This window comes from Lepidochelys kempii, chromosome 2, assembly GCF_965140285.1.
Source record: "Lepidochelys kempii isolate rLepKem1 chromosome 2, rLepKem1.hap1, whole genome shotgun sequence".
Lineage (NCBI taxonomy): Eukaryota > Metazoa > Chordata > Testudines > Cheloniidae > Lepidochelys > Lepidochelys kempii.
Genome location: NC_136381.1, coordinates 205,860,024 through 205,875,734, shown reverse-complemented (window position 1 = coordinate 205,875,734; position 15,711 = coordinate 205,860,024). Strand labels below are relative to the sequence as shown.

At 40.3% G+C, this 15,711-nt stretch overlaps 1 protein-coding gene across 2 annotated transcripts in view; it reads right to left on the bottom strand.

The window, feature by feature from the left end:
- The window catches only part of SCRN1 (secernin 1), a 144,137-nt gene that overhangs the window by 90,819 nt on the left and 37,607 nt on the right, over positions 1-15,711 (bottom strand). For both annotated transcript variants that reach the window (XM_073333594.2, XM_073333593.2), the window contains exons 4-7: positions 12,788-12,990; positions 9,733-9,927; positions 8,016-8,181; positions 1,278-1,458 (exon numbers count right to left, since the gene is read on the bottom strand). In XM_073333594.2, the coding sequence (XP_073189695.1) occupies positions 1,278-1,458; positions 8,016-8,181; positions 9,733-9,927; positions 12,788-12,990 (745 nt within the window). The remainder of the gene's footprint in view (positions 1-1,277; positions 1,459-8,015; positions 8,182-9,732; positions 9,928-12,787; positions 12,991-15,711) is intronic.

Sequence of the window (15,711 nt, the reverse complement as noted above, 5' to 3'; positions counted from 1 at the left end):
ACAAACACCCCAAGAGACTCCCCTCCCTCTTTCCCACCTCATTCTCCACACCTGAAAAGACAAAAAGAAACAACCATTGGACTCTGGGGGATGGGTCTTGACCTGAGAGTTTGGTCAGTAATCTGCTGGAAGCATGTGGCGAGAAAGTTTGCTTTGCAACAGAGTTAGTTTCTTAAGTAGATACTAGTAAGAGTTTTATCTTTACTTTTCTTGTAACCACTTCTGACTTTTATGCCTCATTATTTATACTCACTTAAAATATCTTTGTAATTAATAAACTTGTTTTACTGTTTTATCTAATCCAGTGTGATTAAGTTGAAGTGTCTGGGTAACTCTTTAAGATAATAAACTGGCATGTTATTCCCCTATAGGAACAACAGACAATATATTTATACTGTCCAGAACAGGGCTGGACAGTACAGGACCTACATTTCTGGGGAAAAGATCTAGGACTGGGAATGTGTTGTGGTCACCCTGCAGTATAACCCAGGCTGGTGAGAGCCAGGGTATAGTTGGCAGGCTGCAGTTACACACAAACAGTCAGGGTGTGACTTGCATGCTGGAAGGCTGTTTGTGAGCGGCACAGGTGGGAGCTACATCAGCAAGGCATTGTAAGGTACACAAGGTTGCAAGGCAGAGGTGACACAGCCCCCCACTGATCTGGATTGTGCCCCGCATGTCACATATGTACAATGATTGCCTTTGAAAGTTTGAGGGATTTTATATGAGTTTTTCAGGCTCTTGTAAGTTTCCCTTTGATTCTTTTTAAGGAGCAACTTGGGCGACCTGTCAGTTTTTTGTAAACATCTCTAAACTTTGATAGTGTTCAATAATGCAGCACTTAAAGAAAAAAGCCCACCACCACGCATGAGCCCTATACAGAAGCAGACAACTTTCATCGTTTTAAAATTCTATAAGCTGAGAGTCTGAATAATAAACTCTGCCAACATCTGATGGGAATTTTTTTTTAGTTCCATGTTTACAAAAATTAGTAAGAAAAGAATGCAACCAACTATGGCTAAAATGTTCACTCCTCCATTTTTACTTCTAAGCCTCTATTCAGATTTTTAAGTGGGGGGAACCCCACTAATTTCCTTTTAATTAGATTTAAAAGTTTCGGTGGAAAAAGATTTTACAGAAACTTTTCTAGAAAGAATGAAGCATAAGTCATGCAAACATACAAATTTTTGTTCCCACAGTCAGCATTTTAGATCCCGGGTGTTTTAGTTTTAAGAAAAAAACCTGTCTCTAAAGGCTCCAGGTCCTAGAGGCTTTACCTGATTATTCTCAGTGACAGATCGGGCCCGCTCATGTGCCTTGTACAGTTCATGTCTCCGGTCAGGCTTCTCCTGGAACCGAGGTCTCTTTTTTACAGGATCATCATCACCAAGAAAAGGCGATTGAACTTTTGGTACTAGTTTGACGTCATCAACGAAGATGAAAGGTTTAAATATGGACCTGAAAGAGATAAGAACCTTATTCACAGGGACATTGTGTATATCACTCAGCAGTATATCCAGGCTACTTTGCCAACAGAGATGCATTGGACAGTATTGCATGTGCATATCTATATTACTGTGGCAGGATGGGGTCAGATATGGCACAAAAATAACCTCTTCTAAAAGAAGGAACACATGCCACAAGAAAAATCCATGTGCTTTCAAAAACACTAGGTCCTGCAAAGCTTTACATATTAACCTCTCTTTCTCCCCCTCCATGTCAGTTTCCCCATTTCTGTGAATTATAGCATTGAGCTTCCTTCCTCTTGATTTTTTTTTTGGGGTGGTGGGAGAAGAGGGTAAATGTTTTGATCATCTTTAAATCCCAAAGTTTAGCCCCATACTACTCTCTTGCTTTCTTTTTTCCTTCATGTTCTCTCATTCCACACTTTAAGTAGTCTGTGGAAGCTGTGCTTAGAGTTTTCAAAGAAATTAACTGGCTCAGAACCAGTCTCCCAACCTAAAACTTCCCAGTGCTCTTACATTTGCACAGCATCAATTTATATGTCAATAAAGCTCTTCACACAATATACATCTTAAGTCCTGCACTCAGTTCAGAATTTCTTTGCTGAAACAAACTGAAGGTGGATATATTTAAAGCCACCCACTTATGAGGGCTAGAGGAAGATTTCTGGCCAAGTTATTACACAACCTACTAAGTATCTCTGAAGATTTGGCATTGACCAGCAGTGTCCAAATTGGGAAGTCAAGGAGAGGTTAAAGAAATGGTTACACAGAAAATACTGTAATATTTTTCATCAAACAAAGCATTTCAATCTGGAATTAGATGGGAGCTCAAAATTAAACACTGGATTTGAAACCTGTCCCTAACCTAAGGGAATTTCATATATAAAATCTAGATCTAACCTCTTGCTTAGAAACACAAGAGCAAATACTTTTAATAAACTGCATGTCACACATTTGTTTTTTAAGGCAGTGCCCTTCAGCCAGTGTGAAGGAGGATGCTAAAAGGTGAAGGACTTTTGAAAAGAAGATTGAAAAGTAACGACGGACCAGGAAACTGAAGTCCATCACTGCTGCTCTATCCATCACTGTTGAGAAGCCCTGCCATCAAAAGGTTCTGACCTGAACAAACTGGGGCAAGACATGTCTTTTATTACAGATTTTTTTAAGAGAAGGCATGTAAAGCAGAAGTGACAGTAGCATGCAGAAATGGGCTGTTATTCTTTATTTGTATTTTAGCTGCACCTATTGTCTCTGATTGACAGCCATGGAGATGGAAATGCTCTCTGAACAGCGGAAGCAGGAGCAGCGCACACTGTCCCAACAATGCAGCTCAGTCTTAAACCACAGTGACCATTGCTAAGGGAGACAGTTCAGTCTCCAAGGCCACTGAATCATTGGCATCTGCAGAAACTGCCAATGAGAGTACCAGTTAGATAAGACGATAGACCACCTCACCCGCCCAGTGCCATATGTTGGGGGTTTTGTGAGGAGGATGCTTGTCCAATGAACTGCACTGAGACTAACATTTTGCATACATTCATGTTGTCAGTGTTTCCTATTGGGAACGATGGGGAGTGCGGATGAGAAGAAAAGCTTTGTGACTCCCGGCTGGGGAGGCAACAGTTAACAGACAGAGCTCAGATGAACCTGAGGCTCATTAGCCTCCCTGAAACCCAACCCTTTCTTATTTATAAGACAGACAATCAGCTGCTAGGGGTTTTCAGGGAGTGAGGAAGCAGGCTGGCATGACCAGAGTGGGACAGCTTTTCTCTTCACAAAGACACACAAACTCAGAGCTGAAAGTGAGTTTTTATTACATTTGATCATAGTTTGTCTAGAAAAGTTTTAACTCACAGAGAAGCAGGAACTCTGGTGTGGCTGTTTTTTCTTAATGTCTTGTGTACAAACCTTGGTTTATGGGGAATATAGGGTGCTGGAGCTAGGGGTGCTGCTGCACCCCCTGGGTGTAAGTGGTTTCCATTATATACAGGGGTTTACAGTATGGTTCAAAGCTCTAAGCACCCCCCACTATATAAATTGTTCCAGCACCTGTGATGGGGAGAGGGAAGGACCTCTGCAAGTCTGTCTGTTTGCAGCCAGGCTAGAGGCTGTAGCTTTGCTATGGCAAGGAAAGGAATTCCAAAGGGTGTTTAAAGCCTGCTGCAGCCTTTATGCGACACAGATGGGAGAGCAATGGGCCTTGGTAAGGCAAAGAGTATTTTGGAGAAGCAAGCCTACCTACTGCCTTGTTCAGAGTCCAATGAAGACTTGAGTTCCAGGTGAAGGGTGAACCTCCCTTCAGCACTAAAGTGATCCCACAGGGGTCTCTTAGTCACTAAGGGCTTGTCTACATTACCTGCTGGATTGACGAGCAGCGATCGATCCAGTGGGGGTTGCTTTATTGCGTCTAGTCTAGATATGATAAACCGACTGCCGAGAGCTCTCCCGTTGACTCCGGTACTCAACCAGGGCAAGAGGCGCAGGCAGAATCGACGGGAGAGCGTCAGCCATCGACTTACCGCAGTGAAGACACCGCGGTCAATAGATCTAAGTACGTCGACTTTAGCTACGTTATTCACGTAGCTGAAGTTGCCCAACTTAGATAGATTTCCTCCTTCCCCACCCCACGGTGTAGACCAGGCCTTAGAGTACTTCAGGAAGTAGCTAAAGCAACCATCTTTGAGAATTTATGGAGAATGGGTGAGGTCCCAGAGGACTGGAGAAGGAAAAACACAGTACCTACCTTTAACATGGGGAATGAGGAGGGCCTGGGGAACGATATAGGCCAATCAGCCTAGCCTCTATAAATGGAAAGATACTGGAACAAATTATTAAGCAATCAATTTATTCAAACCTAGAAGATAGTAAGATAAGTAACAGCCAACAAGGATTTGTCAAGAACAAATCATGCCAAACTAATTCAATTTTCTTCTGATGGCGTAAACAGCCCATTGGCATGGGGGAGGGAAGGGAAGGGAGAATCAGTAGACGTGGTATACCTGGATTTTAGTAAGGTTTTTGACAGGCCCCAGATGACAGTCTTATGAGAAGAATATAAGAACTATGAAATTAACTATAAGGTGGGTACACAACAAGTTGAAAGACCATATTCAGAGTAGTTATCAATTGTTCACTACAAGCTGGGAGAACTTATCAAGTGGAATCCCAGAACGGTCTGTCTTCTGTGAATATTCTGTATTTTCATTAATGACTTGGACGATGGGAGTTAAGAATATACTTATAAAACTTGTGGGCAACATCAAGTTGGGAAGGGTTCCAACCACTCTGAAGAACAGGATTCAAGTTCAAAATGACTGACAAATTGAAGAACTGAAATCAACAAGATGAAATTTAATAAAGACAAGTATAAAATACAGCCCTTAGGAAGGAAAAATCAAATGCACAACTACAAAACAGGGAATAACTGGCTTGGCCGTAGTACTGCAGAAGAGAATCTGGGTGTTATAGTGGATCACAAACTGAATGAGTCAGTGTTGTGGAAAAAGGCAAATGCCATTCTAGGATATATTACCATGTAAGGCACAGGAGGTAATTGTCCTGCTCTACTCAGCATTGGTGAGGCCTCAGCTGGAATAGTGTGTACAGTTCTGGGCACCACACTAAGATGTGGACAAATGGGAGAGTGTGTCCAAAGGAGAGCAACAAAAGGGATAAAAGATTTAGAAAATATGACCAATGAGGAAACGTTGAAAGAACTGGGCATATTTATGTAGAGAAGAGGCTGAAGGGGGAGTCTTCAAATAGATAAATGGTTGTTACAAAGAGGATGGTGATCAATGATTCTCAGTGTCCATGAGGGTAGGACAAGAAGTAATTTGTTTAATTTGCAGCAAGAGAATTAGGTTAGATATTAGGTAAAACTTTCTAGCTAGTAGGATAGTTAAGCACTCGTGAAATCACCATCCCTGAAGGTTTTTAAGAAGGTGTTAGACAAACACCTCTCAGGGATGGTCTTGGTTTACTTAATCCTGCCTCAGCATGGTGGGAGGGGGACTAGATGACCTCTCAAGGTCCCTTCCAGGTCTACATTTCTATGATTTCTAAGACAACTAATAGTCATCTGACTGTAGTGACCTTTGGTTGTCCAAGGGGATAGTCAGATCAGCATCCTCTCCCCAAAATTATCATTTCCCTAATGTACAGTAAGTGGCAAATATTTTCTTAAGCTGCATGTGGTTTAGTTTAAAATACAATGCAGAGTGACCCAAGCTGGGATTCACAGTTCATGGTGAGAGAGACTTGTTAGGCCATGGGTTGTTCCCTATAGTATTCCCCAGTACTCTGTCCTGCCCAGATTTAAGCAATAGGGTTTTTATTTCTTCTCAAGAGGACGTTTCAACAAACCTTTACGTAAAAATGTTTCCTGCTATTCATCATAACTTTTCTTTTGCTAATTTTATGGTGTGGTAATTTTATATGGGGCTGTGGCCACTTAGGCCACCCTAAGCAGTTCCTCTCCCTTTTTGAAGTTTACACACTGTATATATAGTACTCAGACTTGTGTGTTCTTTTAATCACGGTCTGGACAGTAGGTACAGGTTAGTGTGTCAAGTCTTTCTTTTACTCTCCCTGCCAGTCACAGGATACAGAATCAAACCGCACCACTAGGCCCAACAAACAGAGTAGGGCTGGGAGCAGAACACAACAGCTGTGATGTCAAATTGATCTAGCATGTTTCATGTAAATATGTGTGGGTTTTTTTATTTTTTTATTTCTTAAAAAAAAAAAGCTTAAGTGGTCACTGGCTTTTCAACTCTGCTAGCTTCTATTTTAAATTGCAATAAGCTACATTTAAGTCACATAGCACTTCAGTGTTCCAACAAGGCTTCTAGGATGCATGTAAAGGCTCTGTCTGTTGAATGTGTTTCTTATGCTTTCTAACATAATGTAAAATGTTAGTAACCAGGCATGACTGTGTCAGACTTGTCTACTCTGACAGGAAATGGTTTTTATAGTACCACAAACTTGGGTGAGGAAGGGACAAAGGGATCACCTTGCCTGTTTTAAAGAATCAGATTTGAACCTATGAAACAAAATCTGAGTCAAGGTTGAAACTTCCCTTTAACTCTGTTCTAAAAGTTACTGGAACTAACAACATTGTGGGTTCACAAATTAACAAATGGAAATGGGGCGAATTAGGAAAGTGACTCGCAGCAAAAAGTCGTTTTGGTTTTCAAGAGTCTATTTTGAAGTATAGGCATCAGTACTGTACTTGTCCTTTTATTGAGGTATTAATACCCTGATCTAAAGCCCATACAGTCAATCGAAGACTTAATGGATTTTGTATCAGGTCTTTGTGGATTTTTTTTTTAAGATAAGTCTCTTGACATAATTAAGTACAAGAACCACGAATATTCCAAGAAAAGTTTCACCGTAACTTTATATTAAACGTGATACAACCTAGATGCAGCATAGCTTGTCAGACATCTAGTTAGCAACATGAATATGTTCAAGTTCTTGGGTTTTTTTACATTAAATCCTAATATATCTCAAAACTGCGAATGAGAAGTGCTTTAAATGCTACATGCACAATAATATTACTCACTCACAGTATTATTACTTTTGTAACACTTTGAGAACATCTGAATAAAAACTGAAAGACTAAAACTTTTTCCCATGTTGGTTTTGGGTGACTAAGCAGAGATTGCAACTTCTAAGAACTGCCACATTTTCCATAAAGTTGAATTAAGATAACTAAACATTTTTTTGAATTGTTTTCATTTCTGTAGTTTAAGAATGAGGTTTGGACAAATTTGTTCAAACTTATTTTGGCAACACTGGAAATAAAAAGGCCAGAACAATGGAATATCACTAAGCATCTTACAGTACATGCTCAGCCATTATAATATGGGGCACTGTGAGAATAATTATTCTCTTTCTCAAGATTAAAATTTAAGAACTTAAATTGAATTTACATTAATTTTACCACTGTCTGCTGATATCCCCCATAAGTGAAATGGAACAGAAGGAAAGGATGTCCCATTTAAAAGGACTTGCCTCCATGGTGAATTATTTTTCAATTACCAAAGCCAGCACTCTGAACAAGTTAAAATACCATAGCAGGGATTTAAGTGTAAGACCAAATGTATGGAATGTTAGTGAGCTACTGTTCTTTACACTAAGATTAACAAAATGTTTTTTGTCCTAGTACCATAGATATTTACCAGGATTTCTACTTCAACTGCATTAAAAGAGAAACCCATGTCTTGAAAACAAAGACATGATCCAAAGGGTGTATGGGCGGGGCATACAGCAGGTGCTGAATCTTTTGACACAGAACATAGTCCTTGTGTGGTGAGCATAGACAGGAATTGCAGCACACCTCTGTGAAGGGACATGATAAAGGGGAAGGACGGTTATATGCACCCTCTCCCTCTTTGTTCACCAATGCAGAGCCAGTCACAAGGGGCCCTAAATTTGTCACTAAAATCAGTTTAATAGCTTTCAATGTACATACACACGGCCGGAATCTCCTTATTAAAGCCTGCACCTCTAGGCCTGAGAAGGGCAGCAGACACCCTGACTTACCTTGAAGGGTCCGGAGTGCCAGTGAAGTAGTGAATGCAGGGAGAAGTAGGGTTCTGAGGCAAAACAGACACTATGCTAGCTGTAGTGAGGAAAGTTTCGGAGTCCACACAGACACCACTAGCTTTGTCACGCAAGACCTCCATCATTGTTCGCACAGTGATACTTCCTGCAAAAAGGGGAAAAAAGTGCCCCAATGGGCCTGATCCACAGCCCACCGAATTCAAAGGAAAGTACTTATACTTCAGTGGGCATTGCATCAGGCCCAATGCAAACAGTGCCAAATCATATAGGTGGGAACATACCCCCACCACTATTAGCAGCTTGTATTTACAGAACTTAAACCCTGAAACATACTAGAACAGATTACAGCTGCCTTGCACTGCCTCAGCCCTCTAACTGATGGACTTTTTGCCACTATAAATGTCTCCATTCACAGCCCCAAGTGTGAATTTGGCCCATCATGTCTAATGGATTGGAAGTAATTCAAAGTACAGAGACAAGTTTCACAACTATGGGGGTGGTAAAGATAATCTATAACGTGGATCATCAAATGTTCCCAGTGGCTTTTGGCGTAGTTATCAATGTTTAACTAGACTACACTATAGTAGTATATATATATATATAGTATATATAGTGTATATAGTACACTATACGACAGCTCTGCTACAGTTATGGTTAAGACCAGCTTTCTTTTAAAGCTCAACTGTTCTAGGTGCTTGAATTAGTTTCTATTTGTTTCCCCTCCTGACCCTCTCCTGCAGATTGAGGATTACTTTGAGTGGTGGGCATTGGACCACAGCCCCCTTACTAGTATTGTGCACTGCAGTGAGAAGTTTTTCATCCAGTCTCCTGTTGCACAAGAACTAGATTTTGTTACCATTTCAAATATCAGCAAAATCATTCTTAATGTAGAGCTTTTAAAGAGAATGGCAACACTGCTCACGCATGGCTGAACTGGTGCCTTGAACAACGATTACACATTACTCATGCACAGCAGCAGATGCTGCAGTAATTCCAAAAAGGGTTCTGGCCAGCTCCAGCTATGTTAAGTGATTAGTAAATTCTGGACCAGAACATAAGCCCATTTCTGCTGAGAGCATTTCAATCATCAAAATCTGCTCCAGTAATAAAAACATCCAGTTTGGCCTGAAAAAGGGGGCGGCGGTGGAGTCTTTCCTAAGTGCATCTTCATTGCTGTAACAGAACTCGAGTCTCATAGTTTGCAATCATAGCTTGTTTCCATAGGCAGTTGGATAATTCCTCTTCCCCTCCTCACAATAGGACTGATATGAACATCCTTCTGGAAAAACACTATGCCCTCCCTCATCGTTTTCTACTAAGGTAAGTCATCTTTTCATGCTAGGAGAACAGGGGTGCACCGGTACAATATTACTCTTATTCCCATGTATCAAACCTATAACAAAAAGACAATCAAATCACACAGATGGTGGAGTGTAAAGTTTTGTGGGTTTTTTTAAAACAGCCTTCTTCTAAATTTAGGCTGAGGCGTTAAGACTTCATCCAGGAGTTTTGCTCGAGGCAATTTGTTCTATGGATTTTCCTTCCATGTAGTTTATGGACTGGCACGTGAAAATGCTCTCCTTGTACCCACTTGAGACTACGGACGAAGGTCTGGTTGAGAAAAGTGGGAATTAAGTGGCAAGAAAAATCAGTGAGGAAAAATCAGTGAGGAAAAGTAAGAGAAAAATCTACTTACCTTCTTGTTTTTCTAGACTCTCCTGGCCTGAGCAGCAGCCTAAATGGTCCTCAGCTAGAGAAAACACTTCAGAAAAATTGAATTCTGTATCTCCAGTCCACCAGCCTTGAGTCTCTGCATAACTCCTAAGCTCAGGATGCTCAACATCAATTTTTGTAGTTAATGAAAGCTGGTTGCAAATGCACTTTACTCCCTCTATGGAAAGAGCCACAAATCACAATATACCATTACTAAAATGGAGCTAGAAGTGGTTAGAGGAGCAAAATATTTGGTTAGCAAATTAAGCCATTGACCAATCTAGACATTTCGTTGTGATAGTCACCTAATTACACATGCACAGGATTTACTCATCACGTCAAGTTTCAGGGCCTGATTCTCCAATGCATTTTGTGTCATGTTTAGATACTTATCCCTGCACCATGTGATTGCACAATGCTACCGTATCAAAATGCTATAATTTTCAACCATCTCTGCACAATGGAAAAGATTCTACAAGGTGCAAAGCAGTAGAGAATCAGGCTCTTAGATTTCCAGAAGCTAAATTACGACGCTTCATTTCCAAACAGGTATTTGAAAGTAATCTTGACCCTTTGCCCGAGACCACATTAACTAGCTCATCCAACATGGTTACAATCAACTCAAAGGAATTGACACAATAGTACTTCAGCCCAAAGTTGATCTGTGTGGCATTACTTGAAGAAAAAGTTAATCCCACTATTCAACACAGCATTATACACATTTGCTAAATAACTTTCCATCCCAGAAACTGTCACCTAATTACTACTGGAAATTTTAAATTTCTTGTTTGAAAATGGGCATCATTTGAAAGACCAGCAGAAGAAGAGCTCATGTGGAATAACACATAATCTGGTTTCCAATCAAATAGGAATACCTGTTTAAAGATTTTTTTTTAATGTTCAATATTTAAAATGCAATATCGAATTATAAATCCTTCTGTAAAAATGTAATGTATACTAACACCTAGTGTCTTTGTGAGCACAAGATTTGTTTTAAAACACAGTTCTCTAGATGTTAAGACAATAATATGGATTGAAAATAATAAGCCTTCAATGTGTGTGTTTTGTATGACTTCCCCATCCCCCCAAAAAAAATTCTGCCTGTATTGCTTATATCCATACACATCAGACAGTATGATTAATGACTGCTACTGCAGATACTCACCAGAGGATACAGTAAACACATCATAGGAGTAATGGAAATAATTGTTTAAACTATACTCACTATCCAAACAAAACTTGACAGTGAAGGTAAGGTAGCAGGCTTATTTTTAATAGGCAGGCTAAAGTGATTTATGGAATTTTTACTTTAATAGCATCATTAACAGCTATTGTTATAAAATCAGATTTGCCTTTCTAATGCCCACTGAATAAAATTTTAAATAGTGATTACTAATCCAAGTTAAAAACTGCTATAAGCATTACTGCCTACTAACCAACTACAGAAACCAAGGGTCAGTGGCAGGCTGTTCATTTTCAGGAAACGAAAATTGGAATAATTTTGATTTGATCAACTGGAATATGTTATTATCTAGCAAAGCAAAAAAAACCCATTAGCACCTGTTTAAATATTACAACAATTAAACTCATTTATATTTTTTGTTCTTTCTAGTAAGTCAAATTGACAGAATTACTCAAGTCAGTGCTATGTTCAGATCAGCAAGAGGACAGTAACAGGAGTATTATTCATTTACAAATGTCTATTTCCTGGATAGCGTTATAATTAAAGTATAATTCACCGCAAAGCAGAGTTTATCAAGCAATTTCATTTAAGGAAAAAAGTTCTGTGTACCAACATTATGTAGAAGACCCAATGTGATCCTAGGGACAAGGTTTGAAAAACCCAGTGTCCCACAAAGCACTGGTGAACAGCGAACTTCCATGCTAAGCGTAAGATACCAGTACCAGTGACTTTTGTAGTAAAGCTTTACTGTGATAAGCTCAAGAATAGCTGTTATGGTTGCAAAGAGAACCTCCTATGTAAAATAAATGTAAAACTCCTAAACCTGCAGAGAGGCTCCTCCTCCATTCCTTCTGCTGCTGGTGGTAGCTTTTGCAAGTGGCAGAAGTGTGAAAACTGGTCAGTTTCACTGGTACTAATAGGATCTTGAAGAGCAGAAGTGAAAAACAAACAAGAATAACTTCATGCTTCTGCCTGGGAAAAGCTATGAGTGGCAGCTGATGAAGGCAATGGAGTTGTTACAAGGAGGAGGGAGGAAAATTATTGTTCTTAAGCTCTGAGGATAGGACAAGAAGCAATGCGTTTAAATTGCAGCAAGGGAGGTTTAGGTTGGACATTAGGATAAACTTCCTAACTGTCAGGGTGGTTAAGCACTGGAATAAATTGCCTAGGGAGGATGTGGAATCTCCACCCTTGGAGATTTTAAAGAGCAAGTTAGACAAACACCTGTTGGCGTGGTCTAGATAATACTTAATCCTGCCACGAGTGCAGGGGATTGGACTAGATGACCTCTCAAGGTCCCTTCCAGTCCTCTGATTCTATTTAATGGGAAGGATGACTCAGAAGGCTGGTGAAGGGTAGAGTAGCAGACACACTAATTACAGCAACCAGGAGGTTCAAATAAGAGGTGAGACCACTTAACATCAGCCAGATGGATCAATATAGACAGGGTCCAGGAACGGTATCTTACTACTTCCCAGGAAGTGGGGTATCTCAGTCCCCTCCATCAGTATTTAGTATCTATGTCTGGCTAGAAGACTTATTCCTCCAGCCCATAGGGGTCTGGTAATCTTTCAAGTCTTGCCTGGAGAAATAGCGTAACTGCAGAAGGACAATCTGTCCATACAAAAGGAGAACAGTTAATGGGCTAGACTGGAGCTAGGCTGCTACCAACATCATGCAGCTTTTCATTGTTTGACTAATTTGATACATCCAAGCCATTAGACTTTTCCAATTAGACCTCTTCATAACCCCTTGATATCTTTACCCCAAATGAAAGGGAATAAATAAAACAAGCTTTGAAGAGATGTTATGCAGCCTTCTTATGATAACCAGTTTGCCACCAATTAAAACTCACCTGTGATTTTTTCTGCTGCCCAATATTTCCCAACAGTCTCCAATATCCAGGCTTCTGCTCTGTCCACAATCAGAAATGCACTTTGGAAAGCATGGCAGGAGCTCCCATCTTCATAATAATTTCCACCTTGTCCATTCTCGTCCAACAAAGAAACTATTACATTTAAGGCCTCTTTAGCTGTTGCACCTCTTTCTAGGCCAAGCCTTTAAAAAAAAAATCCAATACAGTTTAAGTAACAGTGAAAAGTCCAGTGATGTGCTGCAGTGACTCATTTATGTTAAACAAAAAGCTTTATCCTATAGTATGAGCTACAGTTTTACTGATGTCAGATGGAATCATTTCTAAAGTGTCTAACAAGAGAAGTGCATTCAGAAGTTATTGGTCAGACATCAGCAATTTCTGCTTTAAAGGTTCACTAGAAATACTAGGCCCAGAACTTTATAATTATGTTTTCATATTATCTAAACTGGTTTCTCCATCCACAAATCTACTACAATTGCTACAATTAACACAAGTACTAAGTGTAACGGGGACTGTGTCTTAAGACAGCCCGCAAGATTCTATTTACTCTCTTTAGGGAGTGTGAATTTGACTGGTAAATAGAATGTCCAAGAATTTTCTGTAGTCAAAGATAAGTACCTTATCTTTATCACCCTTCTCTTCCTGTACTCCCACACATACTGTCCATCATACCCTCCATACAAAATTAATTGCACATCAGCCTTCACTGACTGTTTTATACTGTAGACAAAGGCATCTGTTTGGAAGTACTAAAATGCAGGGTATGTGCCAAAAGTGAATGTGACTGGCTTGAAAGGAGTGTAAAAGTAAATTTGCGAATCCTAACCAGTAAATTTAACTACTTGTTTTAGAAAACAAATCAGAAGAGTAAAATCAGTGGGGTTTAGCACACTGATCTGAAGTATTTATATTCAAAATGAAACCATCCTAGTTAGGAAATTAGCAAACAGCTCTTCGGCTCTACTTAATTGCTGTCTAGGCAACAGATTAGAGGTTTCTATTTATTTAATCTTTTAATCTATTTCTGCCATCAGCCAAGTACAAGCTCTTTAGAAATGGAAATACCCACAAATATGATTTCGCTGCTATCTTAACTCTGTCATACCTTACTGTACATTCATATTTTCAGTTACATTAACCTCCCTTATTGAAAATGTACTGTAGTAATAAAAATGAAAGTGTGTATTTACATCCACCTTCTAGAGGATCAAAAACCTTTACAAAAATGAATTATGTCTCAGCATATTTATGGAGAAGTCCTATCCAATCTAAGCCTTTCTGATAGGTGGGAAAACCAAGGCAGCGGTTAAAATCTAAATTTCTGAGACACTTTTCTCTAAAGTTGGGAACAAAATTTGACAGATGGGGCCTGATCTTCAGAGCTGTGAACCGCCCACACTTCCAACTGAAGTCAGTCTCAAAATACAGCCCTGGGTGTCTGAAGCAGGGCATCTAAAGGAGTGCCCCTTTTGAAAATGCAGCTTTAAATCACTTACCCATGTTTGCACATCAAGCCTGTGGCAGAGCCAAGGCCTCCCCATCAGATTCTCAAACAAACCTTGACATTCCACAACAAGAAGTTTGGGGAAGCAAAGAATGGAGAAGGTTGATTTTATGGTAAAAGGATCTCATTTTGCACTGTTTCCAGCTAAATGTAGAAGTTGAGCAAAGGCTAAGAATCTTTATCCCAGAGATGGGTCTGAGCACTCAGTGGAAGCAAGCCCAGCCCAAGGGGTGAGCTCACTCCAATATCTGCTTCCCCTCGCACGCTGCTGAGCATCTCTGGAGAAAGTCTCATGGCTGTGTGTATGGGCTTCCTCTAACATTCTCTCATCCTTCAGCTTTGCCAACTTCCTGCTCAAGCAGTGCAACATCTCCAACCACTGTACGTGCAATCCCAGTCACTCCCTCTCAAAGCCAGGACTCCTGACTTAAAAAATCAGATAAGACCTAGTATTCAGACAGTTGGCAGATGTCCCAGGACCTCATCCTGAATGTGCAATTAGATAGAAGGGTGCAGCTGATGCGTAATGGCCACCGGCCAACCAGCAGCATGTACTCCATCGCTCCATACGGGGAGTGCAGGCACTAACTTTCTTTTGCATTGATGTTACGGATGGTCATGCATTTCAAGGGCAGAGCTTTGTTACTGTCATGGCATTTCAAATACCACTGAACAATTTTAATTTTTGTACAAAAAGTTTGTTTCAAAAGTTCTTTCCCCTGAGACACACTGGAGTATGATACCCCAATGAATCAATTAGATTTCCTGCTACTAACAGTGGAAAACCCAACGCACTGGCAGATATCTCTGTATAACAGGCATAGTTTTTGCTGATCAAACAGTCGCTGCATTTGGCACAGCAGTCATTTCACACCTTTATTTTTTCCCTCAGAGACCCAGCCAAGAGGATTAGGATATAATTAAAGGACTGGGGAAGGCATATTGTGAAACTAAAATCTGATCAAACAAAACCTGATTACAGATTGAAGTTGGTTTCCCTGGTAATTTTCTTCTTCCCAAAATGGGCAGACTCTAGCTCCCCAGCTAAAGGATCTGGATGCCTGATTTCCACTAAAGCTGACTGAGTATCCTAATCCTCTACACACTTATGTTTCTAGAAAAGATGAGCACATAAATGACACACAAAGTTGGTCATAAGATCTCTGGGGCCCAGGCTGCTGGAGTCAGGATCAGAAGTCTGGTGTGGAGGAGGCAGGGGGAGAGGAAGAGAAATAGCACGGAGTTGCTGCCAGCTCTGCTCCTGTTGGTGTGAGGATATGTTTTTAGAGCGGTGGTTTGAAGATACTGAGGCAAATGGGACAACCTCAGAGTTGCTGTGTCCGCACAGAGTCTTGAGTGTACAAGGCTGGCTCTGATGGGCCACAAAGCAGATTCTACA